General features: G+C 52.4%; 1 protein-coding gene across 1 annotated transcript in view; it reads right to left on the bottom strand.

Moving 5' to 3' along the window:
* Positions 1-25,689, bottom strand: part of CAPN15 (calpain 15) — a 52,050-nt gene extending 26,361 nt beyond the window's left edge. The window contains exons 1-3 of the mRNA XM_058816072.1: positions 25,503-25,689; positions 25,244-25,411; positions 15,022-15,338 (exon numbers count right to left, since the gene is read on the bottom strand). Of these exons, the coding sequence (XP_058672055.1) occupies positions 15,022-15,197 (176 nt within the window). The 5' untranslated portion in view covers positions 15,198-15,338; positions 25,244-25,411; positions 25,503-25,689. The remainder of the gene's footprint in view (positions 1-15,021; positions 15,339-25,243; positions 25,412-25,502) is intronic.
* Between the last annotated feature and the right edge of the window lie 902 nt (positions 25,690-26,591).

Here is a 26,591-nt window from a genome sequence, read left to right on the forward strand (position 1 = left end):
GTACACACACACACACACACTGGGCACTGCAGTTTGCACACTCACACACACACACGCTGGGCACTGCAGTTTGCACACACACACACACACACACAGGGTACTGCAGTTTGTACACACACACACACACACACACTGGGCACTGCAGTTTGTACACACACACACACACACACACACACTGGGCACTGCAGTTTGTACACACATACACACTGGGCACTGCAGTTTGTACACACATACACACACAGGGCACTGCAGTTTGTACACACATACACACACACACACACTGGGCACTGCAGTTTGTACACACATACACACACACACACACAGGGCACTGCAGTTTGTACACTCTCACACACACACACTGGGCACTGCAGTTTGTACACTCACACACACACACACACACAGGGCACTGCAGTTTGTACACTCTCACACACACACACTGGGCACTGCAGTTTGTACACACACACTCACACACACAGTGGGCACTGCAGTTTGTACACACACACTCACACACACACACACACACACACACACACACACAGTGGGCACTGCTCCACACACAACTCCAGTGCACTCCCACTCCCTGCCAGCTGCTGGAAAAGACACAGCAAGGCCTGGTGCAGCTGTTGTGCTGGAGCCAGGCCCTCCCACTGTACTGACCTGTGCTGGAGAGGGGCCACCCCAGACAGCAGCGAACCCCCCAGCCTCACAGATGGCTCCTGGCCCCTGCCTTTCCTGCTTCTGGAGCATTGGCACCTTCTCCAGCTCTGCTCCCCTTCCCATGTCATGTCAGGTCAAGCAGCTGAATGCAAGAGCACACAAAACTCATTGCTGCATCAGGCAAGCTTTGGGGAGCCTGTTGCCAGCTGCAGCAGGCTCTGCTCTCCTGGCAGGCTTGGAGGGAGGAAGAGGAAGAGCAAGGAGGGGGAAGCAGCCTCAGGTGCTGCTCAGACTCAGGGCACAGGGACCAGCATCTCCCCCACGCAGCAGGAGGAGAAGGAATTCATTGTGACAAATGCCGAGAGCCTGCAGCAGGGTTGGCCCTTCCTGTCAGAGCTGCTGAACCACACCAGGAGAAGGGAGGGCCTGGCAGTCAAGTGGGATATGCATCACTCCTGGGGGGGAAACCATCAGCAGCTCAGGAGAAGCAGGCTGCAGGAGATCCTGCCTGCCCACCTGGGATGCTGGTGGGCACTATGTGAGCCAGCACTGCTCATCCCCCTCTCAGGGCTGCTAACTGCCACCCCCAGTGTCCCCTGCTCCAGAGGGGTCGTGCCTTGGCCCTTCAGCCTCCAAAAGGGATTGAAGGTTTGGGCAGAAGTGTCTGGAATGGGACATGGGTTAGGCAATGCAGCACAAGTGAGATGTTTGTATCTGCAACTCGAGCTCATGTCGCAGATGACTTTTATGAAAAATCCTTTCCTTAGGATTTTTCTTCCTGAGAAGCTGAGAGGCCTCAGGAACAAAGTGTAAACATTGATTATCTGCTGCTGTGGAATGCAACAGGTGCATCTGTGATTGGTCTCATGGAGTTGTTTGTAATTAATGGCCAATCACAGCCCAGCTGGCTCGGGCTCTCTGTCTGAGACAGAAGCTTTTGTTATCATTCTTTTATATTCTTGGCTTAGCTAGCCTTCTGGTGAAATCTTTTCTTCTATTCTTTTAGTATAGTTTTAATGTAATATATACCATAAAATAATAAATCAAGCCTTCTGAAACATGGAGTCAGATCCTCATCTCTTCCCTCATCCAAGAACCCCTGTGAACACCATCACAAGCTCATAAGTGAATTCTTGTTGAGTGTGGAGAGTTCACTGTACAGAAGCACAGGAAATAAAATTCTTAAATTTTAAGGAACCTGAAATAAGGAGAATCTGGGATGCCAGCTGTGTGAATTAGCCAGGAGAGAAGAGGGAGAAGCCCCTCCTGAAGCAAAGGAATTCCAGTGTCCATTTGGTCTCCAGTGAATATAGAGAGATGGCTGTGTCCTCCTCAGCTTGCAACACCTGCCTGCCTGCCACATTCCCTTTTTCCACAAAGTATCTGGTGGGGTTCCAGACAGAACTGGGACTGATTTTCCCACTGCAACCTAAGAAACACCATCAGCATCCAAAAGGAATATGGCTTCACACCTGTACAGACTTCTCTGTGCAGCTCTCTGCCTGCAGCAAACAGTGGTGTTTGGAGAGCCTTGGATTCTTCTTCCACGGGGATTAGACAGCAGCCAAAGCACTGACAGACCACTAAGTCTAAGACAAATTCAGAAATGAAATGTGAATCTCTCAAGCCCTGGCAAAGCACCTTCACCATGCTCTGAATTCCTCTCCCTGTACAGCAGAATGATTTCCCAACCTTTGGGTCAATCCTGAGCTGCTTCCTGAGCTGCAATAGCCACGAGTAGGAGCACACACTTTCCTGCATCCCAGAATAGAAAGCAGCTGGAGTCGCATCTGAACACTGCAATGGGAACATGAAAGACTTCCAGACACTCCTCTTTTTCCACTGAGCCTTTTATAGGCTCCTCTCCCCACTCTCACTCCACATACAGCTCCTTCAGCTGCTGATTTTCCACAGGTGCTGAACTCCCAAATGCTCTTGGAGGCTTTTCCTTTTTAAAATTAATTCTATTTAAATAACAGGGCATATGGTTTATTACAGCTAGTAAAGGGTGTGTGTGTGTGTGTGAGTGGAATCTGATCCTGAGATCCAGAGGGATCCCAGAACCTCTGAGCACCCAGGCACCAGTGCCTGGCCCCAGAGGAGCAGAGCCAGCTCTGCCTGCAAACATCACCCCAGTGAATGAATTGCCAGCTCAGCTACATCACACCAGGTCCTTCAGTGCTAGTGGGGAGGTTTACACCAGCCTGGAGACACCAGGACTGCTGTGCCCTTTCTGGGACAGCTGCCACCCCCTGAACAGGATGAGGGCCAAATCTTCAGGACAAGACCAGTGCCAGGATCTAACCAGGAGCTTCCATCACCCCAGTGCCACCAACAAAAGCTCTATGCTTGAGTTGGGTGAGCACAGCTAGATAAAGATCCCACAACACAGGGGCCCAGCTTCTTTTGGGAGAGAAAATGATCCCAAGGGATCCTGCTGATGTGTCCCTCACCCCAGAGGGCAGGGGACCACAGGAGGAGCTCACAGATCTGGGCATGGAGATCCTTGGAATAAGTGTGGATCCACTCTCTCCAGGTTCCATTTGAAACGGGCTCAAGGGTAGCACAGGCTGCTCTCTGAAGGAAGCACAGGGGTGTAGGATGCAGGATGCAGGCAGGGAGGAATTTCATATGAAAAGTGGGAAGGAAGGGAGGTACTGCTGGGGCTGACAGCCACGGTTGTTTCACAATACAGCCTTACCTGCTCTCAGCAGGGAGGGGAGGAGGCAAGGAAAGGAGCAATAGGCTGAACTCATTATGCTTCTCTCTCATCAGAGGAGCTGGGACAGCCTCAGCAAGGAGGGTGGACTCGTGGGACCAAAGGACACTTGTTTCCATCCACTTAGCTCCCCACACCTGAGCTATGTTTGAACAGCCACTTCAAAAGCAACCCCTGAGGAAAGCAGGCTGGATGAAGAGGAATCTCTACTTGTTGTTTTCATTTCTCTGTCTTTAAGCCAATTAAGGAATTTCTTTTTAAGTGAGGGTCTGTGGTCTGCCTCAAAGAGCCTGCACTCCCCAGAGAGCAGAGCAGGGTGAGGTGCCCATCTGGAGCCAGCTCTGCAGGGACTTGTGCTTCTCTACAAAAAAAGAAACTCTCCCCCAAAGCCCCAGAACCTCTCTGTTTTCTAACACACTTCTGCAGCAGGTGCCTCTCCCCTTTGCACCTTGGTTTTCTCACTGGAACATCACACAAAAAGCAAGTGGTGGTGACTTCAGGCAGATTCTCCTTGTGTCTTTCAACACCTGCCCAGTGTTTGAAGTATCCAGCATGGAAAATGCCTTTAAAGCTTCACACCCAGCCAAGAAGGGCCAAGATACAGGCATGGTCTGCAGTTTATCCTGGTTTCATATTCACAGAACCACAGAATGGGTTGGAAAGGACCCCAAAGTCCATCTCATTCCATGGGACACCTTTCACTATCCCAGGCTGCTCCCAGCCCCATCCAACCTGGCCTTGGGCACTGCCAGGGATCCAGGGGCAGCCACAGCTGCTCTGGGCACCCTGTGCCAGGGCCTGCCCACCCTCACAGGGCACAATTCCTTCCTAACATCAGAACATTTCCAAGGACACAGAACCAATCTGGAAAATGTTTGCTGGGACAAACAGCTCCTGGTGTGGGACTGTGCAGACAGATCCCTTGCATGGACTAAATGGCAGAAGTTTTGCCTTTCACACACCACTCAGCTATTTTCCATCACTCCTACCACAGCCCACGGAGGATACACACATTCTGCATCAGGTAACAAAAGCACCTGTGTGTGCAGGGTAGTTTGGAGGGACAGGTGCATTTGCTCAGATGCAGAGCATCACACACACACACCACCCTGTACTGTCTTCAACAACAGGGAACAACTTTAGCATCACACACCTGAACAAGAGCATTTAGAACTTATGCTGGTACCCCTCCTATTCCATGTTCGAGGTTGTTTCACATCACTTCCCAACACACCTGATCCTTGAACTGAAGGCTGGGGTGGGAGAAGAATTTTCCTGTTTTTCAAGACTAGAGAGATGTGGGACTAAGGCTCTAGGCCCATAGCTGGAAAGAGCCAGGAAAACCTGATGGGACTGTAAAGTCAGGACTCACCTACATCCCCTTACTCCCAGTGCAACTCCCCTCACATGGGGAGGCTGCAAGAGGAGATTTACTGGTGGCTGCCAAGCCAAATTGCTGCTCAGCTAAAGATTTATGCTGCAATTTGTAATGCTGTTGAAATAGAATTGGAAGAGTGGTGGGGGAAGAGAAAGAGGGAATGAAAGAGAGGGGAGGGGAAATTGGTCAGGAGCAACACCAGGGCACCAAAGCTGTTTGCTCCATCTCTCACATCTCCATTGAAGCAACCACTCTGCATTTCCAGCTGCTGTGCTCCAGCCCTCAGACCCTGCAATGCCAATGCCTGGGCTGGCTTTGCAGCTGGGCACACACAGGTTCAGTTAATAGAAATCCATCCATCTCCACAGCACCTGAACTGTCATGCTCCATAAATACACCTGGCAGAGAATGGCACAAAAGGGACAGGGCATCTGCAGGCTGCTCACATGACTTCCACACTGCAGCCACCAAGGACAGGAGAAGGGACACCCCCATCCCAAATGTCACCCACTGCCTCCTCATTCTGGCACTGGTTAAACACCATTCCTACCTGCTGAGGTCAGAGGTGAGCTAAAATATCCACTGCACCTCCAGGAATTTGCCAGCTCTGCCCACTAGATCTGGAGGAAAAGGCTGTCAGGGCATGGATTGATATCCCTGCATGTGCAAAGAGCCATGGGCTTCCCCCACCCAGGCCCCCATTGCCCCCTCCCCTGAGAAGCCAAGGGAAGGCCAGAGTGCCCTGCAGCTCCCAGGGAATCCTGACTCTGCTCTGCACAACTGGGTGACACACAGTCTTCAAAAATCAAAAGCAAAACCTCTCTAGTGAACTTCAACAGAACAGCTTTCCTTTGACATCACCCCTTCATCCCCATGCCCTGAGCCAGCCCTCTGTCCTGTACTGCCAAAACCATGGAGGGATTTCAGGATTACAGCCAAGGACACTTTGGCCTTTCAGCCCTGGGCATCCCTGCAGAAAGAGCAAGGCCAGGCTCATTGCTCATTCCAGGAACCACCCTAGGGCTGGGGCTTTCAGTTTGCTGAGAGGTCAAAATGGATCCAAACTGACCCCAAGGCACTGGGGAGCTCTCAAGCCCTGCCTGAAATATCTCCTTGAGGTGCCCCAGCCAGCATTGAGTGCAGCAAGGAGCTGGGAGAGGATGGGATGCTGTGCACAGGCTGAGTCCCACCCACAGCAATGGATCTGTTTGTGTGAGTGCTCCTCACCTGTACAGGCCACTCCTCTTTCTCATGTGCTCAACTTTAGAGGGGACAGCTAGCCACAGTTCCCTAGAATATCAATGGGATAGAACACACTGCCCTTCCTGTGGTTTGGCTGGGAATGCTTCATCATGCACAGCCCACTTGGCATTTTCATCTCCTGCCACTGGCAGCTTCTAGGACAGTCCTGGGCAACATTGAGCACCAGTGTGCAGGTGAAATAGCTCAGGGTGTGCAGAGGGGAGCCTGGCCTGTATCCTCTGGCACAGGATCCTGTGTGGGCAGTGACAGGGGCTCCCTCAGCACAAAACCCTTCCATGCACCTCCTGGCCCATCAGCACCAGGTCAGCAGTGCCTTGAGGCCATCCCAGGCAGCTGCCAGTCACAGATCACCCTCCAGGATCCAGTAGCAAACACCTCCAGGCTCCAGGAGCACACAGGGCACACCAGAATCCCACACAGTCCCAATGCCCCACCAAACACAGAATTCCACACAGTCCCAATGCCCCACCAAACACAGGCTCAACACAGGAATCCACACTTGGCCTCAGATTCAGTTTGGCATCAGGGTGCCCTTTCAAAATGGGGCTGTGTGGTTTCTCCAGCCTCTTGGACACAGAGAGGAGGATTTGGTGGGTTTTATGGAAGGGCCAGGAATAGAGCAGAACAGTGCTGTGCTGGGGCAGACAGACCCACAGGACCACCCAGCACCCCAAGCTGCTCCTTCTGCTCATAGCCCAAGCTCTGGAGCTATTGCCACCTTAACTGAGGCAGCAGCTGAGCCTGGCTGGCTCCAGGAGCAGGCACAGGCTGGAACTACCAGGGAAACCCCTCCAAGTTATACTGTACCCTGGAGGCCTCCAGGCTGGGTAATTCAGACTGCAGCACTGTTTACTGCCTTGTAAAGATGACACACACTTAACTCAGTGCTGTGACAGCTGGAATCAGGAGGATGCTCCTGGCTGCAGCACGTGCCATTAACCCTTCCGAGTCCATGTGCCAGAGGGAGGCATCCTGCATCACAGCAACCCCAGGGAGGCCAGGCTGGGGCTGCTCCAACAGCTCAGTGTCCCTCCCCTGCAGCACAACACTCAGTTTTCTACCAAGGAGAGCAGCTCCTGCTGTTGTTTGAAGCTCCTGAACCTCATCAAGTCACAGACACGCTCACAGGCAGCCCCAGGTAAGCTCAGCACACAGACTGCTCAAGGACACCCTCAAGGACATCACTGCTGACCTGCATGGGACACAGGAGCAAGGAGCACACGTGTCCTTGAGACTGAAATGCTGCACCAGACACAGACACTGTCTGCTGCTGTGCCCTCCCTAGCACTGCCACCAGCAGCAGCCCCTGAGCAGGCACTGCAGTGCCCAAAGACACATTTACTGCAGGAGAACACAACCCAGGGACAACAGGCCCTGCAGGAGAACACAGCCCAGGCACAACAGGTCCTGGGGGGAAGCTTTGCTGCAGATTCACTGGGCTGTGTGTGAAGTGCTCAATGCCAGTCCCTGCACGGGCCACAGGGGCAGCAGCAAAGCCACTGGTCACTCCATTCTTGCCATGGGCTGCGGCCTGAAGCTCCTGCAGAACAACAGGCTTTCCATATTCCAGATGCAGCAAATGTTTCCCTGTTTGTCCCTCCCCACAGACAGGCACAGCAGCTGTGGGTGAGGCAGCAGGAGAAGCTCAGCTCCTGGGCAGGGAAGGTGCAGCTGGTGGCATGGCTCTGATGGAATGTCCCAGCTGCATGGGGCACGTGCCAGCCAGCACCAGGGCTCTGAATGAAGGGTGGCCTCTCCTTGGTGTCCCAGGGAAGCAGGGGAAAAAATACAGCTATATAAACACACACACACATCTATCCATCTACCTATCTATAGCTTCACTTTGCCAGGCAGGGAGATTAAAATCAGATTTTAAGGAAGACAAAAGATCCTCCTTGTGTCTGTTGTGGAATGCTGTGTAAGACCAAGGAGTGCAGACACTGTCCTCTCCCACGAAAAGCTGGCACGATCCAGCCCCCCAAAAATCCCCTTTTGCCGTAGCCAACCTGCCATGCTCCAAGTGCCAGAGCTCAGCTCTGTGTAAGCACAAGCCTAGTGTGTGATGCCCAGGGAGCACTGGGAGCAGCAGGGCTGGAACCTGAGCGTCTGCAGCCCCAGCTGAGCTCTGCACAGCTCTGGGCAAGGGCAGGCAGGGCCCCCCCAGCCCCCTGCAAGCTGCTGCCTTGGCAGCCTGCGAGCACCTGCAGCCCGAACTCTGCTCACCCCCACACGGCAGCCCCAGCTCTCCTGCTGCCATCCAGAAGAGCTCCAGGCTGCCTTCACACTCCACTTCAGCTTCCTTCTGGTGTGGATGTCCTGCTGCAGCCTCAGAAATGCCATCTGTAAGGCAGGAGCAGCTCCCTTCTCCTGGGATCAGCTCCCCACAGCTCCTGAGGGTGACCTGGAGCACCTGCCCCTCTCAGGGCAGCGATGCCCGGGGTGCTGTGAGCTGGCAAGGGCTCTGCCTGCCATCCTGGTGCCCTGCCAGGCACAGTGGCAATGCTGGCAGGGTGAGAAGCATGGGAAGGTGCCCAAGTCAAGGAAAAGCCCAGGGCAGTTTGTTTGAAGAGAGTGACTGAAAAGGCACAGGCACCTGTGCGTGGGTTGTGGGTCCCCAGGCAGGAACAGAGAGATGCAGCACAGCCTGGCAAGTGCAAACAGCACCCAGGCAGGGCTCTCTTCCCTCTGAGTGCCCTTCTGCTGGCAGCAGCCCCGTGCTGAGGGTTGCTCCATCCCAGAGAACAAAGGCCTGCAGAGGCTCCCTCAGCACAGCCTCCCCTCCACGCTCAGCACCAGGCTCTGGCTGCACTGGCATCAAGGGGCCTTTCAGGGCTGGGGATCACGGGGGAAGAGGCTGCAGGGAGGTGGGTGCAGCTCTGAGCACCCCCCCAGCTGTTTGTGACTCATGTTAGTCAGATTCCAGCCCAGAGCCACCAGTGTCAAACTGGATTAAGTTACTGGTTGGAGAAATCCAGCACATGCCTCTCACAGCAAGCAGCACCTGGGAATCTGAGAGGGGAGCAAAGGGCCTGGAGTGATCCCAGGGAGTGCAGGGGGCAGAGAGGGAAGGGAGCTCCCAGCAGGATATTCCTGCCTTCACCACTCCTCTCACAAAGCCACACCACGAGGTCACTGCACGCCCCTGTCCCTGCAGGACAGATGCTGCCCACTGTTAGCAGGAGGTGTTTGCATTTTCCATCCTGATCCTGAGAGAAGAAATAACCCTCCAAACACACACCTTCCTACAGTTCCTCCTTCCTGCAGCAGCTCAGCCAGGCTCCTGAGCTTCCCACTATCACCAAATCCATGCACCAGCTCCTGCCAGAGGACTGAGGCCATTCCACAACTCCAGGCCATGTGTGTGACACCTCTCAGGGGGACAAGGGATGTGCCATGAGACATGAGACCACGTTCCTCTCTATGCAGCCAAAGAAGCAATGCAGGGTTACTCTGGAAAAAAAAATCCTTGCTCTGGCTCCTCTTAATCTTAAAAAATTTTTAAAAACCAAAAAAAAATCACAAGCTGCCAATTCCTCTCCCCCCCCCCCACCCTAAACATCCAAAGCAAAACTCCCCAACACCTGCACTTGGAGAAGAACATGAACCCCTGGTCCTGGAGCAAAAGTGCTCAGCTCCTGCAGACAGAAGCATCCCCCAAACCAGGTAAAGATGCTGGTTTTTCTCAGGTGCTGGTTTTTCCCTTCTCCAGGCTGGCTCTCTCAAAGGGACAGCTCTGCTGTGCTCTCCATGCTGTGACAGCAACATCCAGGCATTTTGCTCAGCTTTGGCCAAGCCTGCCATGTGAGATGAGGACATGCTGCAGCTGCCTCTGCCCTGGATCTGACCTCCTTTGAGGCAGGATGGCTCTTGTGGGACATGGAAATGAGCAAGGTTGGAGGGCACACAGGGAGCAAAGGGGAGGGTTTGTTTGGGGATCTATTGAGAACTCTGCTCTCCACTCTCTGAGATATTTGTGGCTCCAGAGCTATAAATAGCCCTAATTTAAACAACTAATAGGCTTTGTGACCCTGGAGCAAGCAGTGCATGGGCAGGGCTGGGAGCCTCAGGCAGATGAAAGAGGCTCCGTGCTGCCAACTCCCTGGCACTGCAACTCCTCCTTGAGCAAGACACTGCTCCAGATCCCACAGGCTCTGGTGAGAGCTGGTGAGCAAACAGTTACAAACCAAACATTGCCATCAAACAGGTATCCACAACAACCTGCAGCATCTTTACTCCACCAAATCCCAGCTGAACTCCTCAGCAACTTCCAGAGGGAGCACAGCCCACACAGGGATGGATCCACCTCCCTGCAGCCCCTGGGGAGCACAGGCTTCACTCCTGTGCTGAGCAGGCTTGTCCTGAGTATGAGAGCTGCTGGCAGTGCCCTCTGGTTTGGGGCAGAGGCTCCTTTTTCTGTGGACACACACTCAGAGCATGTGCTAGTGATCCCCATCTGCCCCACAGCCACATCTGCTCTTTGCATGGGGGCTTAGGAAGGGACATGGACCAGATGGACCCCAGAGATCCCTTCCAGCCTCAACCAGTGGGTGAGGTTGATGTGGTTGAGGTCAGTGATTCTTGGAAAGTGCAAAATAAACTCTGAGCACACCCAAATCCAGGCAGGTTGCTGACCAAGCCCAGGATCTGTGCCCAGCCCAGCTCTGTTGGGGTTCCTGTCCTGCTGAGGCTGCCAGAGCTCCCAGGGCCGATGCCCAGCCTGAGATCTGATGGCAGAAACAGAAGCAGCTGATCACCAGGTGATTGATTCCCTGCAGTCACCTGATGCTTTACCAGGAGCTTTTTTTCAATAATCTCATTTCTCTGGGCTCTGTTTTCCCCAACAAGAATCACACAGAAACATTTAGTTGGGAAAGGCCCTCTAAGTACATTGAGCCCAACCACTGCCCCAGCACTGCCAAGACCACCAGTAACCCAAGTGCCACATGCTTTATGAACACTTCCAGTGATGGTGACTCCACCACTGCCCTGGGCAGCCCATTCCAATGCCTGACCACCTTTTCTGTGAAGAATTTTTCCCCCAGCTTGCAACCTGAACCTCCCCTGACACAACTTGAGGCTGTTTCCTCTTGTCCTGTCCCTGTTCCCTGGGAGCAAGCAGAGCCTGACTCTCCCTTAGCTACACCCTCCTGTTGTCAGGGAGCTGTGCAGAGCCACAAGATCCTCCCTGAGCCTTCTTTTCTCCAGACTAAGCACTGTCCTGGTGTCCTCCAGACACTTCTGCCTGTGCTGCACTCAGAGCTGAAGTACCACAGGAGGAGGCTGAAGGAGCAGCACAGAGCCACATCCCTCCACACAGCTCCCTGCCACAGTTCCATATGCCAGAGTTCAGCTAGGAAAATCTCCACCAGCCTCAAAACAACTCAGAGCCCGCAGAAAAGGCCCCTGTGATGCTGCCCAGCAGCTCTGACTTGCTGCTGTTCATGGATTTAAGCCAAGGGCTCACAAACAAGACACTCAGGCTTGCCCAAAGATTCTCCCCAGAAGTGAGAGGTGCTTCAGGAGCAGGGGATGGCACAGCAAGTGCCCTCCCACCACTGCCAACAACAAAGCAGGTCCCCTCACTTCCCTCAAAAGCAGGGAGATTTACATATTTTTAGCATACCATAATAATAAAATAAAAGAATAATAAAAGAGTGTGTTCCTCCCTCCACAGTCATTGAGACCCAGAGGTATTTCATTCTGCAGAGGCTTTTATAGAAAAATAAAAATCCTTTGCAGAACACTGCACGAAACCCAGGAAATGAATATTTTATGGAAGAGAAGGGAGTTCAGAGAGCTTCAGCTAAAGTGAGTAGTGGGCAGAGACACCCAGGTCAGCTGCACAGACCTTGCAACCCTTTCCCCAAAAGCCTCTCCTAAGAGCAAAATCCAGAAGTTCTTAGTACTCAACAGGACACTCTTCATGAATCCTGGGAGTGAGGAGGAGGTGAACAGGAACATTCCCTCAAATCTCATCAGGAAACAGTTCAGAGCCCAAATTCCCTCCTAACCCCTTGCAATGAGGAAGGATGCACCTTGGAGATGTGCCACCATCCCTGGAAACCACTGTGATCCCACAGCTCCCAAACCATCCCACAGGGGCAGCCACAGCAATGGAGCCATGTCCTGCTGCCAGCACCAAGCCTGTGGCACTGCCCCTTCCTGCTGCCAGCTCCAGGAAGGGTCTGGCACATTGGGAGCTTGGCCAGGATGGATCTCTTGGCTCAGCTGAACCCTCCCACCCCACAACAGCCCAAGTCAAGCACATGAGCAAGACAGAGCTCATTGTAGCTGAGCCAGAATTTGGCTGCACACAGCTACCAGAGGTGAATTTAAACCCAACATCTTTGCCCTAAGCAGAGATTTCTGCAATCAGATCCCTCCCCCATGCACCTAATACCTGGTACCTCCAGTCTCTCAATAACTTGTCCTCTTGGCATGCTGGGAAAGGGACAGACTCCTGTTTAAATGCTGACACACAGAAAGAGACTGTGCAGTCCTGTCCAGAAAAGACCAGGGACCCCAATCTGGTTGTCACAAGTCTGCTGCTTCTACCACTAAGACCCTTTTTCTACTCCCTCTTGTCTCCCTGTCTTCAGCAGACAGGGAATTCCACACCATCAGCCTCACCCAGGCAACAGGAGACACTGAAGCCTCCTCCCAGGTTCTAAATCTTGAAAGCCAAACAGCACTGATTTCTCCCCTTATTCCCATCCCACCATAAGGAATGACTCCCCCAGCTCCCCCATCAAGTACAGACCAAAGTCACTCACTCACTATTTGTGTCCCTGTTTTTCTGCCAAGGAAGGTTTGTGTTCATCCCTGAGACAGCTCAGAGCAGCTTGGCTCTGTGCTGCTCCACAGCAGCCAAAGCATTAGCATTATCAGCTTTGAAGGTGGCTGCAGGCAGGGACAGAAAATCAGCAGGAAAAGCAAAGTCTATCCCAGAGCTCCTGCCCAGCCTCAAATTGACTCCCCAGTACTCCACTTCCTTCCTACACGACGTGACTCCGGGGACGAGGACAGGCACAGGCAGGATACCTACCCTGACTTGTTCTATTGACTTACTTAATTTTTAAAGGAATATATTTATCTGTTCCTCTCTGGAAACCAATCCCCCGCTGCTGCTGAGCCCTGGGGCTCCTGGGGAGGGCGGCCCTTTGATGCCTGGCAGCCTGGCTGATCTCAGCAGGGCTTTTGAACCCACTTCCATCACCAGCGCCTGCAGCGAGCTCTTCCCACGCAACTCGCTGCTAGTGAATCACAGCCCCTGCTCTTCCTGTCTGCAGGAACCACGCCACACTGAGTGGGGATGAGCTCTGCCCTCCCTTTAGCAGGGGAATCAGGAATTATCACAAAAGGCACTCCTGTCCCCACAGGACACCGGCGTTATCTGCGCCAAGACCGGCAGTTCCTGTTCTTGCCCCCACATCCGCTCCACCACCAAGGCTGGTTCTTCAGGAAATTTCTTTCCACATGTCAAGATATCACTTAGTTCCTCAAACTACAGACTTGGAGCCATGAGCAGCCTCAGCTGCAGAGACACTGCCTTTTTTAGTGCCCAGGGCCAGGTGTACACTGGAAGTTCCTAAATTACCCAGCTGTGGCTGTGCACAGCCAAACCAGGGAGTTATCTGTGAGCTGAGACACCTTCCCAGCTCCTCAAGGCAACAGAGGGATAACCAGCAGTCCAGAAGGGATAATCCTGCAGGAAGGGCCCAGCTCTGTTTGCAGAATCCCTCTAAACCAGAGGAGACAAACCCACACAGCACAGAGCACCGAGCAGAGCTGTAGACCAGCCACACAGGCTGGCACACACAGCAACAGAATTTGGGAACTGCACAAAATATCTTTTTTAAAAGTACTCAAGTCTATCCTAGAGAGTAAAGACAACAACTTATTGGTTTCACACTGTTCCCAGCTCAACAAGAAGACCCAATAAAGGAGCAAAGCCTGACATTGCTGGAGGCTCTAGAGTCATGCACCAGAGCCCAGGAAGCACATCCTGGGCCTTGAAGCAGCAGAAGGCAGGAAAACAAGGACTGCACCACAGATACTGCACCAACATCACAGCAAACACCTCCAGGGGAAAGCCAGGACAGCTCAGGGACACTCAGCAAGCAGCTACTCCTCAATGACCAGCAGCTCCAAACAGACTCAGGCAGGTATGGACACCCATCCAGGCTGGAGTCCACACAAAGCAGGCATTAGGCAAAGGCTCAAACATTATCAGTACAAAACACGGCAGCCTCTACAGCCAAGCCCTCGGGCAGAGGGGTGGTGGATGCTTTTTGATAAATCTCTCTCTCAACTTGTCAGAGACTGAATGCAGGACACCAGCCCCCCAAAACAAGAGAAACTCCTCAATGCAAGTGGCTGATGCAGAAGGGGCAGAGGCAACAGCTCAGAGATACATCTGAAATGCTGATTTCATTGAGGTGGGACAGGAATTGAGGGCTGGAAACACTAATCTGGTTTTAAGAGTAATTCTTTTTTGGTGCGTTTCATTCCTGTGGATCTGTTATCAAAAGCATTTCACTGCTTTTGCACGAAAACAGCTTCTCTGGCTCTTCCAGGTTCAGAAACTCTTGCAACTTGGTGCCACCCAACCTGGAGACACAATCCTCCACCTGAGACACTACAGTGTGGCTGGGAGGCCAGAAAGAAAAGGAGCCACGAGAACATGGCAAACAAGGAACTGAGATCCCATTCCCAGGCAGCCACCTTGACAATTTAGGTGAGGGGGGAAGAGCTGGGATGAGTCCTGCAGCCCATTCTGCAGGACATCAGCCCCCCATGTAAAGCCAGGGTCTGGCACCACTCAAATCAGTGAGAATTTGACTCTGGCTTCCCGAGGAACTGAACTGAGCCTCTGAATGCAGGGACCCAACACTGAGTAGGATGCAAAGCAGCCGGTGTGGCAGAGGCAGCGGCGGGGCTGAAGCTGAGAGGTGAGCAGTGGGCAGGGGGCAGGGAGAGGTGAGCAGGCTCCTCTCATCCTTACCTGCGCAGCCGGTGCTGGAAGTGCTGCTGCTGCCGCGTTATAAGGGCACTTTCCCACACGGGGCCGCCGGGGCTGCTCCTATACCAGCCCACGGCCGGGTGCCCCGCGTAGGGCGAGCTACTGAAGCCATGGTCCGACTCCGTCTCTGCGGCCAGCGATGAGGCAGAGCTCCCCATGGCTGCCCCTGCCCGCCACGCCGAGATTGAGCCTAGGTTAGCTGGGAGCCAGCGGCATGGGCAGCTCGGGCGGCACGGGCGAGGCGCTGCGGCATGGGCTGCTGCACAGATCCCAGCACGCTGGACAAAGGAGGGTCGGTTCTGATCAGAGTTGGAAAAAAAAAAAAAAAAAAACAAAAAACAACAAACAAACACAGAGAAAGGGGAAAAAAAGGAAAGAAAAAGAGAGAAAGATAAGGTACGATTTCAGCAACAACGCTCCAGTTTTAAAGCCTATCAATGCATGCTCTGAGCAGGGTCCCCGTCCCAGAGCTCACTGGGAAGGGAAGGGAAGGGCTGTGTCACTGAATCAGCTTTTGCTGCTGGAGATGGGGAGTGTGGGGGCTCTAGAAAAGGCTCCCCCCAAGTTAAGCACCAGGAGCTCCCAGGCACAGGGAAGCACAGCAGAACCCAGCACAAAGTCCTTCACACATAGGAAAGAAGCAGAAAACGGGACAAGCCAGGCCCACGTGGAGCCCAAACCAGCAGCCCTTGGGGACCACACACACCAGGTTAGACTGGGCTCTGACTGGCACACAGTTCTAGTTACTCAGCTACAAGCACTGGATGGTTTGTGTGCTTACATATTACATATAAAATAAAGTATTCCCCTTTTCCTGTTTCCCACTAACACCCCAGTAGGACTGGAACTGGACACACTGGGGATCTGCACAAGTATTTTCTGTGACTATTTACTTTCAGCCCAAGGCAAGTTTTAGCTGATCCTGAGCACGCCGCTACCCACAGAAGCAGGTCGGGGGCTTTGCTTCTCCTTTTCTCCCTCTCTCTTTCCTACTTTTCAGAATTTATTCTTCAAGCATGCTCACAATTAAACTCCAGAAACATTTCATGTCCTCTGTATTAAAAGAAGTTGAAACACACACACGTCTCTCCTTCAAGTGAAAAGGCAGGACAATCTGGATGCATGTCAGGAGCAGTGGATCAAGGTAACATTTAACAGAGCAAAAAAGAAGAAACAAGGAAGATGGGAAAATTAGCACAGCTGAGCTTATTCAATTACCCACCAGGATTTAAGGAGATGAATGAACCACAGAAAGACCTTTGCAAAGAAACTACTTTTGCCGTAAAAAGGCTGAGATGAGGAGTCCTAAAATACAGCTTTTCAATCCCAGGATTGATCTAAGGGATCAAGAAAGGCCTTGATAGATAACAGACTCCCAAAAGGAGCAGCTCAAGGAACAGGTGCAATTTTGTTACAAGCTCAATACCAGAATGTGCCTGCATAAGGTCATTAACTGGAGAATGTTAACTGCTCTGTCATGGTCTCTGTAGCCTGCAAAGCCTGGATGAACCAAACAAATCTGAAAAAAGTCCAAGAACACAGTTTTCCCTACCTCCTCCTTGTTTTAATTGGGCTGTCTCCCTGCTGTGTATCAGCTCCCCCATCCCCACTACCAACAGCAAGGTTTCACTGATTTCTGCACATCCACCCAAAGTGGATCCCTGGCACACCCCCTCTCATTTCCTGCTATTCAAGCAGTTAATTTGTAACAAATCTGATTTTCTGGCTACATGAAAGCCACACGATGTGAGGGGAAGAGCACTTCCAAATACCATCAGTCTATCTGGAGACATCAGTCTTCCCACACCTGTGGTGTCTCTGGCTCTTCCACCCCATCCCAGCAGCAAAGGCACAGGGGATGCAACTCTGACACCTACTAGAGGAACAAACTGTCTCTTACCTCAAAACCTCAGGTTCTTTCATGATAAAATAGGTAAGTAAAGGCAAGGTGGGTAGAACAGCCCCTCAATGCAGGCAGAGCCAATCCGAGGAAGGATGCTTAGGCATCAGTAGCCTTTTTCCCCCTTGAGTTGGGTTAAACTGCCACATAAAGCAATTCCACAGCCTGGTTCAAGATCACTTCCTCAAGCAGGTAAAGCAGAACCCTTGGTTGCTCCAGCTGCCCATGGAAATGCCAGTTTCAGCTCATCCCAAGAGGAGGCAGACATGCCTGCTGCCCACATCGCTGCCAGCTGCCACCGCGGTGCTGCTGTCCTCCAGGAGCCAGGACAGGCAGCTGTGCTCTGCAGTGGGGAAAGGCTGGGAGCCCTGCATCAGAACCCGCAGTAAAACCCCACACTGGGTGGAGTTGGGAGAGGAAAGGAGCTATAAATAGGTGGAGGATAACCACGCTAAGTCGGAGTGATCTCCGAGACTGTCTGGTCTAACTGGGTTGCTTGGCTGTGAGTGCTGCGTGAAATCGGATTTCTCCAGGCAAAGCAGTAAATCCTTCTCCTCAGGGTCATCCTCATGCCAGGTGAGAGCAGCCAATGAGTGATACTGAAGGGGGAGCGTTGCCCAAAGGTGGGGAGAGGGCAAACCAGTCTGAGAACAGGAGTGGTAGCAGGTTCCAGCCCAATGCAAAGCAGTACATGCTCACCATGCCGAGCCCCAAAACGCCTTTGACCAACACTAAGCAAATGAGGAGCCTCCAAGAAGTCAAGGTGAGAATGGAAACTGCACCCCAGAAAGGGAAAGAGTCATTAAAGAAGAAGAAAGCCACTCTGGAAGCACTCAGCCTTGTTTTTGAGGAATTTCTGCCACTGGGCAGGGAGCTGCCCCAGGAGATGACCTGCAGGCACGTGGCTGAACAGGGGAGGCCTCAGTCACTAAAAGGGAGCCAAGTGCCAGGAGTTCCTTTGTCTTGGCAGAAGGGAGCAGGATTTTTTCTCTAATTAACAAAGCACTGCTTCCACCTATCTAATCTGGGGAGGAAGCAACAACGTGAACAGATTGAAGTGTCTTGAGAAGGGTGGATCTCACTCATGGAAATTATCAGTTAAGCACCTTAGCAAGATGCTGAGTTTGGATTTTGGTTTTCTGCCCCTCACAGCTGCAATAATTACCAGGTTTGAACTGATGCTGGGTAACTGCTCTCAAAATATCCCTTCCAAAATGAAACCAGGTTTGATGTTGCCAGCCACAAGCCACTCCCAGCTGTTTAACCTGATCTGTGCTACATGATGCAGACCCTCCCTCAAATTCTGCACCACACCCTGGGCAGCAGGCATGTACACAGTGTGCAGGACAGCAAAGCTGTCCCATGGAGCTCCTCCTGCTGCCAGGACAGCCTGGATGCTTCCACATAACCTTATTCCTCCTCACCAGTGAGCAGTGCTGACCCTTGGGCCCCAGCTCTCGTGTCACAGCAGAGCAGGCAGGAAGGGTGGGGATCTACCCAACCCCCTTTCCTTCCCTCCAGTTTCAAAGCAGGTTTTGGCTCTGAAGAGAGAAAAAAAAGAAAAAAAAAGGGAACTAGCCCATGTGTTTCAATGCCTCTAGGAAGTTGCAGGATCAACTTTTCCTAGCATCAGCCTCAAACTCTTCCCTTTGGCACGCAGCAGGAAGAGGAGACAGAGGTCCCTGGAGCTGCTGCAGCCACTGAGGAAACCAGGGAGGCAGGCTCACCCCAGCTGGTCCCTCATGCAGCAGCCCCTCTTTGTGATGGGATATCCACATCCTCCTTTTCCTGGTAATTTATTGATCCACGTGGCACGAGCCAGCTTTGCTCCTGCTTGAATTTTCCAGCCTCCCTTGGTTCTCAGTCTTGGAAACTTGGGGACAAGACTTTGCCACTTCATTAACTCCTCCACTCCCCCAGCCTATAAATCAAGTCAATTCTGAGCTACTCCCTTGCTCCAGGGAAGATCCAGGAATGAAAATACCATCAGACACACTGAGATCAGACAGCTCTGGTCTGAGGTGAGGGCCAGCAGCTGGCCCAGGAGAAGGCTCACCATGTACCTGAGGGAAACACATCCCTCAAAGCTGTGCCCAGAGGAAGCTGCAGGAGATTGAAGGTGAAGTACCAGCCCTTCTCCTCCCTCTGCTGTGGGAGCTCCTCTGTCTGGGGGCTGACTGAGATCCACAGAATGTACTGAGTTAAAAGGTACCCAAAAGGATCCTAAGTCCAACTCCTGGTCCTGCACCAGGACTCCTCAACAATCCCACTTGTGCCTGAGAGCATTGTCCAAACACTCCTGAAGCTCTGGCAGCCTGGGGGCCATGACCATTCCCAGGGGATCCAGATGTGCTGGGAGCTGGTATACCACCATCCCCAGCAAAGGAGGAGCTCTCTGCCTTCTGCCCCATGTCAGCTGCTGCTGGCAGGGAGAAGCCAGGGCTCCTGAAGAGCTCTCACTGTCCAGTGCCCACACACAGCCCTGGAGGAGCAGTCTCCTCCCTGGGGACTGCAGGATGTGACTCACACCCTTCAACACCAAGGACAGCTGGAGGAGCTGGGGCTGCAGGGGGGAATCCAGCTGGAGGAGAGCACATCAAACATCCTGGAGGAATGGACAAGCCTTGGCCTCCCACCAGTGCTGCCTCCGTGCACAGCAGATCTGCCCTGAAGGAGGCACATGCCCAGGGAGGCCAGGGCAAGCAGGGAATGGTGTGCAGGGCTGGAAGGTGCACAGCATGAGATGTGGCAGCCTAAGGAGGTTATAAAGTGCCAGAGCAGGTTGGGATAGCTAAGAATGCAAAGGGGAGTCTCTGATGGTGTTCTGCTAGCCAAGGAAGGAAAAGGAGCTCAAACATTTGTGTGATCCAGCCAGCCCCCAGCTCCAGGCAGGGTGGCAGGACTTGAGGATGTGCAAAACCACGGCTGGAATTCACCAGGCTGAGATGACCCTGAGAAAAGCAGCAACCCCAGGAGAGGAAGTGAAAAATCCTCTTTTTTTCCACAAGGCAGTAGGGGAAGAGCAGACAAGCAACAAGACACCCACGTCAGGCAGACACAGCACTGAAACCCAAGCTGCAAACACCAACCCAATGAGAGCTCCCTGGCTCAAGTGCAGCAGGAGAGCTGGAACACTCTGTGCTGAGCAGGTGTCCTGCACACAGCTGGGGACAAGACAAAGTTTTGCTGTTCTTTCTCCCTGCCCTCATCTGCCAAGCCAGCCCAAGTGCTGCAGTCTTGGCAGGAAATGAAGGTGTCAGCAAGTTCCAATTCCTTGCAAAGCTTCTACCAGGGAGGAGTGGGAAGGCAGCTCCAAGGACAGACTGAGGCAGGGGTACAGCTGGAGGGATGGGACAGTGGTTGGCACGTTCTGCTGGGATGGGGGAGGCTTTTCCAGCCCTTGTCCTCCACACAGAGCTCCCCAGGGCTCTGTGACTCAGAAAGCTCTGCCTTACCTGCCAGGGCCAAGGAGCCTTGAGGTGTGCAAGGCACGAGGATGACAGGCAGAGTGCAAACACTGCAGATGGGAGGACACAGAAAAGGGAGAGAAGGGTGAAACTCACCCACCCAAATGTTTGTTCTGGGGCAGAGGGCTGAGGGAAGAGAGTCAGATATTGTGGCCTGGCAGGAAACTGAGGGGACAGGAAGCTTTAAGTGAGCTGTTTTGCAGGTCTTGGTGAGAAATAAGACCAGTACACAACTTGCAGAGATATCCCTAGCTGAAGTGAACTGTCTGGAAGCAGATTTCCAGATGGGCTATTAATGAGGTAACAAGATAATTGAACCTGGAGTCCCAGACCAGCACAGAACAGGATCTCACACTCCATGCCACAAAGTCCAGAACAGCAGCACAGGTCTCTGGCCACAGACACCAACATGCAAAGGTAAGCTTGAGGGTCTTTAGCTTCTTTCAGCTGCTCTGAAACTGGTTCTGGCCCAACTTTAGCCCAGAAGAAACTCATACACAGCAGCTGAATTGGGCTAAGCTGCATTAATGCACAGCATTGACTCTTTGTAAGTGTGCAGGCAGAGGAAGAGGTGTCTGAAGTGTGAAGTGAAAGACTGATAGGAAAAGCAGATGTATTGCAGAGCCAGCTTGGCCACACAGCAACTATCATCCAAGTCTGAACAAAGTTTCCTCTTCTCCCTTGCACTGGACACTGTAAAGCAGTGACAGATAATCCAGGGAGCTCCTGGAAATCTATCCCGGTCACTTTGAGAGAGGGGATTACACAGATCTGAAAGGGCAATCAGCATCTTAATCACAAGCAGGAGGGAGAAAAAGAGGAGAAGCAGGAAGGATTTTTCAAAATAAGGGTTAACTTCAAACCTCATCTCCACTGACAACTGTGTAGCAGTTTCTGAACAGCGTGAAAATGGCAACAAGGGCGCTGCTGCAGAAGGGTCTGAGCGCACACACGTTTAAGAAAACCCACACAACGAAATCCCTCCAAGCCCAGGGCTCTATTAAGTCAATTAACACTGCTCCATTGAAGTGCAGCGAGCCGCGTGTGTCCCGCAATTCGCGGCCAACTGTGGGGACTCCGGAGCTCAGCACGGCGTGGGTGGGCTGGCAGGGCCCTCCCTGCACCAGCAGCCAGGAAAAGCCACAGGGACACTCACAGGGGAAGGAACAAAACAACACCAGGCACAGCATCCAATCCCGGGAAGCTTTAGCAGCAGATCTCATTTCCAGATCTTTTCCTCCCCGTGTTTATAATCCTTGCAGCAGAGTTCTGCCATCCTACTCAGCTCGCAGGCTGCCCCAGCTACAAAAGATGTCAGGCTGAAAAATCACCTCGACAGACTGCCTGCTGAGACCAGTTGCATTATAAAAACAGGAAGCTCTTGCCTGCCTGCTCCCAATATGCTGAGGATTGAATGGGAAGGAGCATACGCAGGGATGCTTTGCAAGAAGAGCACACACATGGGACTCTTGCCAGGAAAAATGCATCTTGAGTAACACATGTGCTCTTAGTTTCCTCTTTTTTCTGAAAGGTTTAACTACACTCTGAGCTACCCAGCAGCAATCAACCACTTTTTTCCCCTCTTTCTCACTTATAGCAGAGTGTTGCTTGGTAAACAGCAGATCTTCCTGTCTGAGGCTGTGCCAGCCTGTGCTGAACAGAACTGTTGTTATTGCACATTCACAGCTAGAGATAAACATGAATAAGAGCCACGAGTAAGAGCCAGGCACTGGTTCTTCAATACACTGCTTTATCAGCTTCACCTTGATTCAAATGTTTCTGACATCTCTCCCTCCCGAAGGGGCAAGGTGGCACAAGTAGCAAGGACAAACACTAAAAAAGAAAAGACAAAAATGACAGCAGCACATAAAGTGCTCTTCTGAGCTCGCTAACATTCACAAACTGTGCAGCTCACAGCTCCACCTGCACTTGAAACACTCAAAAGCACAACAAGGAAACAAATGGGCCCAGCCAACCCAAGCTGCCCAAATGGGAAAACAAAACAGCCTTCAGCACATTCCTCAGGACAAATCTCTAACCAGAGCCACAACTGCTGCAGGACATAAAGGTTACAGAGAACCAGGGAAGGAAAAAGATGTGCAAGTCATCATCTCATCTGCAAGCTAACACTCTGCAATGACACAGGCACAGCAAACCAACCCAGGAAAAGTGGACACTGGAAGCTGAGGAGGGTTTCTAACCTTTCCAAGAGCAGACCTCTGGACCAGCTGCTCCAGAAGCACTGGGGGAAAAAGCACAGCATGAGTTCCAATAATTAGTTCCTGGACAAGTTCATGACCTGCATGAGATGACTGCCCATCTTCAGCAGCATGGAACTGGACTTGATGACCCATGAAGTTCCTTCCCCCCATCACTCAGCAACCCAAATTCATAGAGGCCCAGACATAGCACAGACACAAGGTCATTCCCAAAGGGACAGCAGGGATTGTATCTTCAGCTCATGCTAAATTGACAGATAAGCAGATGAAGGGCTGGCCACTGCAGAAGGGAGGGGAAGAGAATTGCAGCAAGAAAGTCTCACAGCCAGTGAAAACTCAGGGCACAGACTTGGAAAGCAAAGCCTGAGAGGTGGAGATGTCCCCTGAGCACACTGTCCCCAGACACTCCAGTCACAGCTGTAATTCTAACACAGATTACACAGACAGTAAATATATCATTTGCCCAAGACACATCCAATTGCATCCCTTCCTAGAGATAGCTCCAGTCCACACTGCAGTGCCCAAGCCACACAGGCAGCAGCACCCGGCTGTCTCCTTCTGCCATTCTAATGCAATTTGGCCTTCCCTGGCTTTCATCAGGCACCACATCCCAATTTCCATCCAACTGGCCTAGATTTAAGCCAACACATCTCTAGCTGTGCCTCAGGCAAGCGCAGAGGTGGAAGAAGCCTGTCAGACAATGGTGCCATTTGGCATTTCCATCACAAACAACCAAGAGATAAAAGCACAATAATTGCTGAGAGCTGCACAAGAGGCCCCTGCCTTCCCCAGGAGCACAGGGAACTGGGAGAGAACAGGGAGGTGAGACAGACTCAGGGGGCAGAGAGGAAGTTCCTCATCTAGAATCAGAATCACACAATGGTTTGGGTTGGAGGGAAGTTTAAATTCCACCTCCTACCACCCCCTGCCACCTTTCACTATCCCAAGCTGACTCAAAAGATCCATCCAACCTGGCCTTGAGCACTTCCAGGAGTGGATCAGCCACAGCTTCTCTGAGCAACAGGGAAGCACAGCTCACAGCACAATCATTTAATAACAGAGCACCACATTACTGCTCACCACCTCTTCACCTCCAGATGACACCTGAAAAACACATCAATCCTTCTGCACACTCATGTGGCAGCCATGCCATTGCTTCTGTTAGGAGATTATCCTGTATTGAAATTACAGGTGTGGAATAACACCTGGCACAAGGAAGTGATACAAACAAAACAGTTCCTGAGACCACCACAACCTCCCCTCTCCTCACCAGAGTAGCTTTACTGGCTCACTGTCTCCATCAAAGTGGCTCCTCTTCGGCTACCCCAGTGCAGCTGGAATTGTAGGATGTGTTCAATTACACACACTTTAAGCAGTATTTTCTGGGAACAGACATTTGAACAAACACAATGGTCACATGAGGAAAAGGCTGTACTCTGAGAGGGCTGATACACAATGCAGATGGTTTGAGTAATGGTGGAGCAAAGCCAGGCAGCCATGTGAGGTACCTCCAGCATGAGGAGGGAGCTGAGCTTTAACCAAGGGCTTTAACCAAGGGCTGCTGGCTGCATCCTGAACCAAAATGGCAGATGGAGAGGAGCTCATGTTACTGGAGCCACTCCCACATGCCTTGCAAGGCACATCCACAGGCCTGAGCCTTGTGTGGTGCTGCAGACCCCCAGGCTCCCTCCAGCAGGCTCTGCTTGCTGAGACATGGCAAGGTCAGGAGCTTCTGGAAGACATTCCAAGGCTGCATCAAAACAGATCCAAGAGCAGGAACACCACCTCATCCCTCTCAGCCATGAGAAGGAGCCGTAGTGGAGATGTGACCAACACCTGCCTGCTGACAGTCACCAGCCAAACACCAGAGTGCTCATGGCCCAGCTTCACTGACCAAAGCCATGAGAGGTTCCTGCAAACCTTCTGCTGTGGCTGGGCATCAACAACACATAAAGATTCCAGCTAGTCCTTAACAACCAGCCAGGCCAGACCACACAGCAAGCACCAGTGTCCATCTTACTCATCCAAAGCCCGAACCTGGATGAGGCCACATCAACCTGGATCATCTGAATCCAAGGAAACACCATCACACACTGTAAATGCATCCTGAAGGTCTAAGCTCAGACTGGCTTCCCAGCACCTTGTCCTGCCTCCAGGCTCTGAATTCCCAGCCACACAAGGCACAAGAGTCACCTCTCTGTCCCAGTGGGCTGGGAACTGCCACAGCTCTGTGGTTACTGCAGGCAAACCCATGCAGAGTTTCTTCATTTATTGCCCTGTCCTTGCACTGCCTCAAACACACCCTGGGACAGCCACGTGAGATTAAGATTGCGAGGTGCTGGAAGACCCCACAATTTCTCTTCACTTTCACAGTTCCTTCTTCACATGAGGAAACCAGAGGACATTGATATTCCCACCATTTAAGCACGTAGCCTTCACACAGCCAGCACAGAAACACTCAGAGGAGGAATTCAAACAAGGAAGAAAGACAAGAACCAGAGGCATGAGAGACACAAAGCAGGGTAACTGTGCTCACAAACCAGAGAGAAGGCCTCCTTCCTTCCTTGCAGCCCCTCCCAGCCCAGCCCAGTGCCAGCTGAGTCAGAAAAGCCTCTCACCCAACACGATTCCTGCTTGGCAGGGGCAGTGCTGGTCGCTGGAGGGTCAGCCTGGTGTCCTGCTGCTGGCACCCACTGAGAGGCCTGGCTGGAGGAGCATGCTAGAAGGTCCCTGCACCGAGCACTGGGAGCACACCAAGCCTGGCAGGAGCAGCTGCTGTCCCCAAGCTGCTGGACAGAGAGTGAAAAAAGGCATGTAAGAATAGATGACTGCTGAGACTCCAGACCCATCAGCATGGCACCAGCAGAGACAACCAACCTCACATTGTTGGTCCCTCAATCAGCATCCCCTTGAACTCCAGCTTGCAGGGCTTCCCAGGACATCCAGCTGGAGCTTGGTCCCCCCTGGAGACAGCTTTTGGGTCAGCTCAGACTCTCCACTCGTGCTCTCGGAACTCTTGGCTGTGACTTTACAGTTCCGTGCCCACCACTGGCCTCCCTCCCTGCTGGTGGCTGCTGCTCAGCATCCTGGTGGGAGCTGTCATCAGAGCAGGGATGGCACACCTCAGGAGCACAGCAGGATGGGGCACAGCAGGATCACATGCAGGAGGACTCTGGACAGCTCTCCACAATTAGCAACAGGGCAGGATCTCCCGAGGGGCCGGACGGGAACGCAGCGATGTCTGGCGGGGCACGCTGCCTGAATGTTCAAATACAGAAACAGATGTTAATTACTCTGCATAGCCAGGACATCATTACCAGCTACATCTCCTGGAGATTCTCAAGTACAAATTCCTCTGATTATGGCAAACATGCCCATCCCACCCCCAGAAGCCATGACGTTTGATAGTTGCCTCGGCAAACCTCCCTCCTCTGAGATATTTCCCCTTCCTCCTTCATCCTCTGTGCTCTCAAAACAACCTATTACCATGAAATTCCTGCTTTGGAAAAGTGCTGTCTCCTTTGGGACAGGCTTTTAGCAGATGGAGGCAACAAGAACCCTTGTCCATAAGTGTCTGGCTCTCCAGCACACTCTCACTTCCTCTATTTTAGGCTGGGGAGGGAGGACAGAAATAAGGATTCAGCTGGCACCATGTGATCAGTGAGCCTCTTTAGCAGCATGGCAGAGCAAGGGACCCCATTCTGCCCCCTCACCTTGCTCACCATCCCCACAGCCACACCATCAGATGCAGTGTGATACTCCTGGGGTAGGTGATGAATTCACAAAGAGCTTTTCTCTTCCAGCACTCCCCAGCACTGACAATTCCAGGCAGTGGGGAGAAGGTGCCCTGTGCTGAACACCTGGACAGGTGCTGCTGAGGGAGGGTGTACAGAATGGGCCAGGAACACCACTCAGGAGCAGTAATGAGTAAATAAGGGACTGATTCAGGAACCCTTCAGGCTCAAA

The sequence above is a fragment of the Ammospiza caudacuta genome, chromosome 17, assembly GCF_027887145.1.
Source record: "Ammospiza caudacuta isolate bAmmCau1 chromosome 17, bAmmCau1.pri, whole genome shotgun sequence".
NCBI lineage: Eukaryota > Metazoa > Chordata > Aves > Passeriformes > Passerellidae > Ammospiza > Ammospiza caudacuta.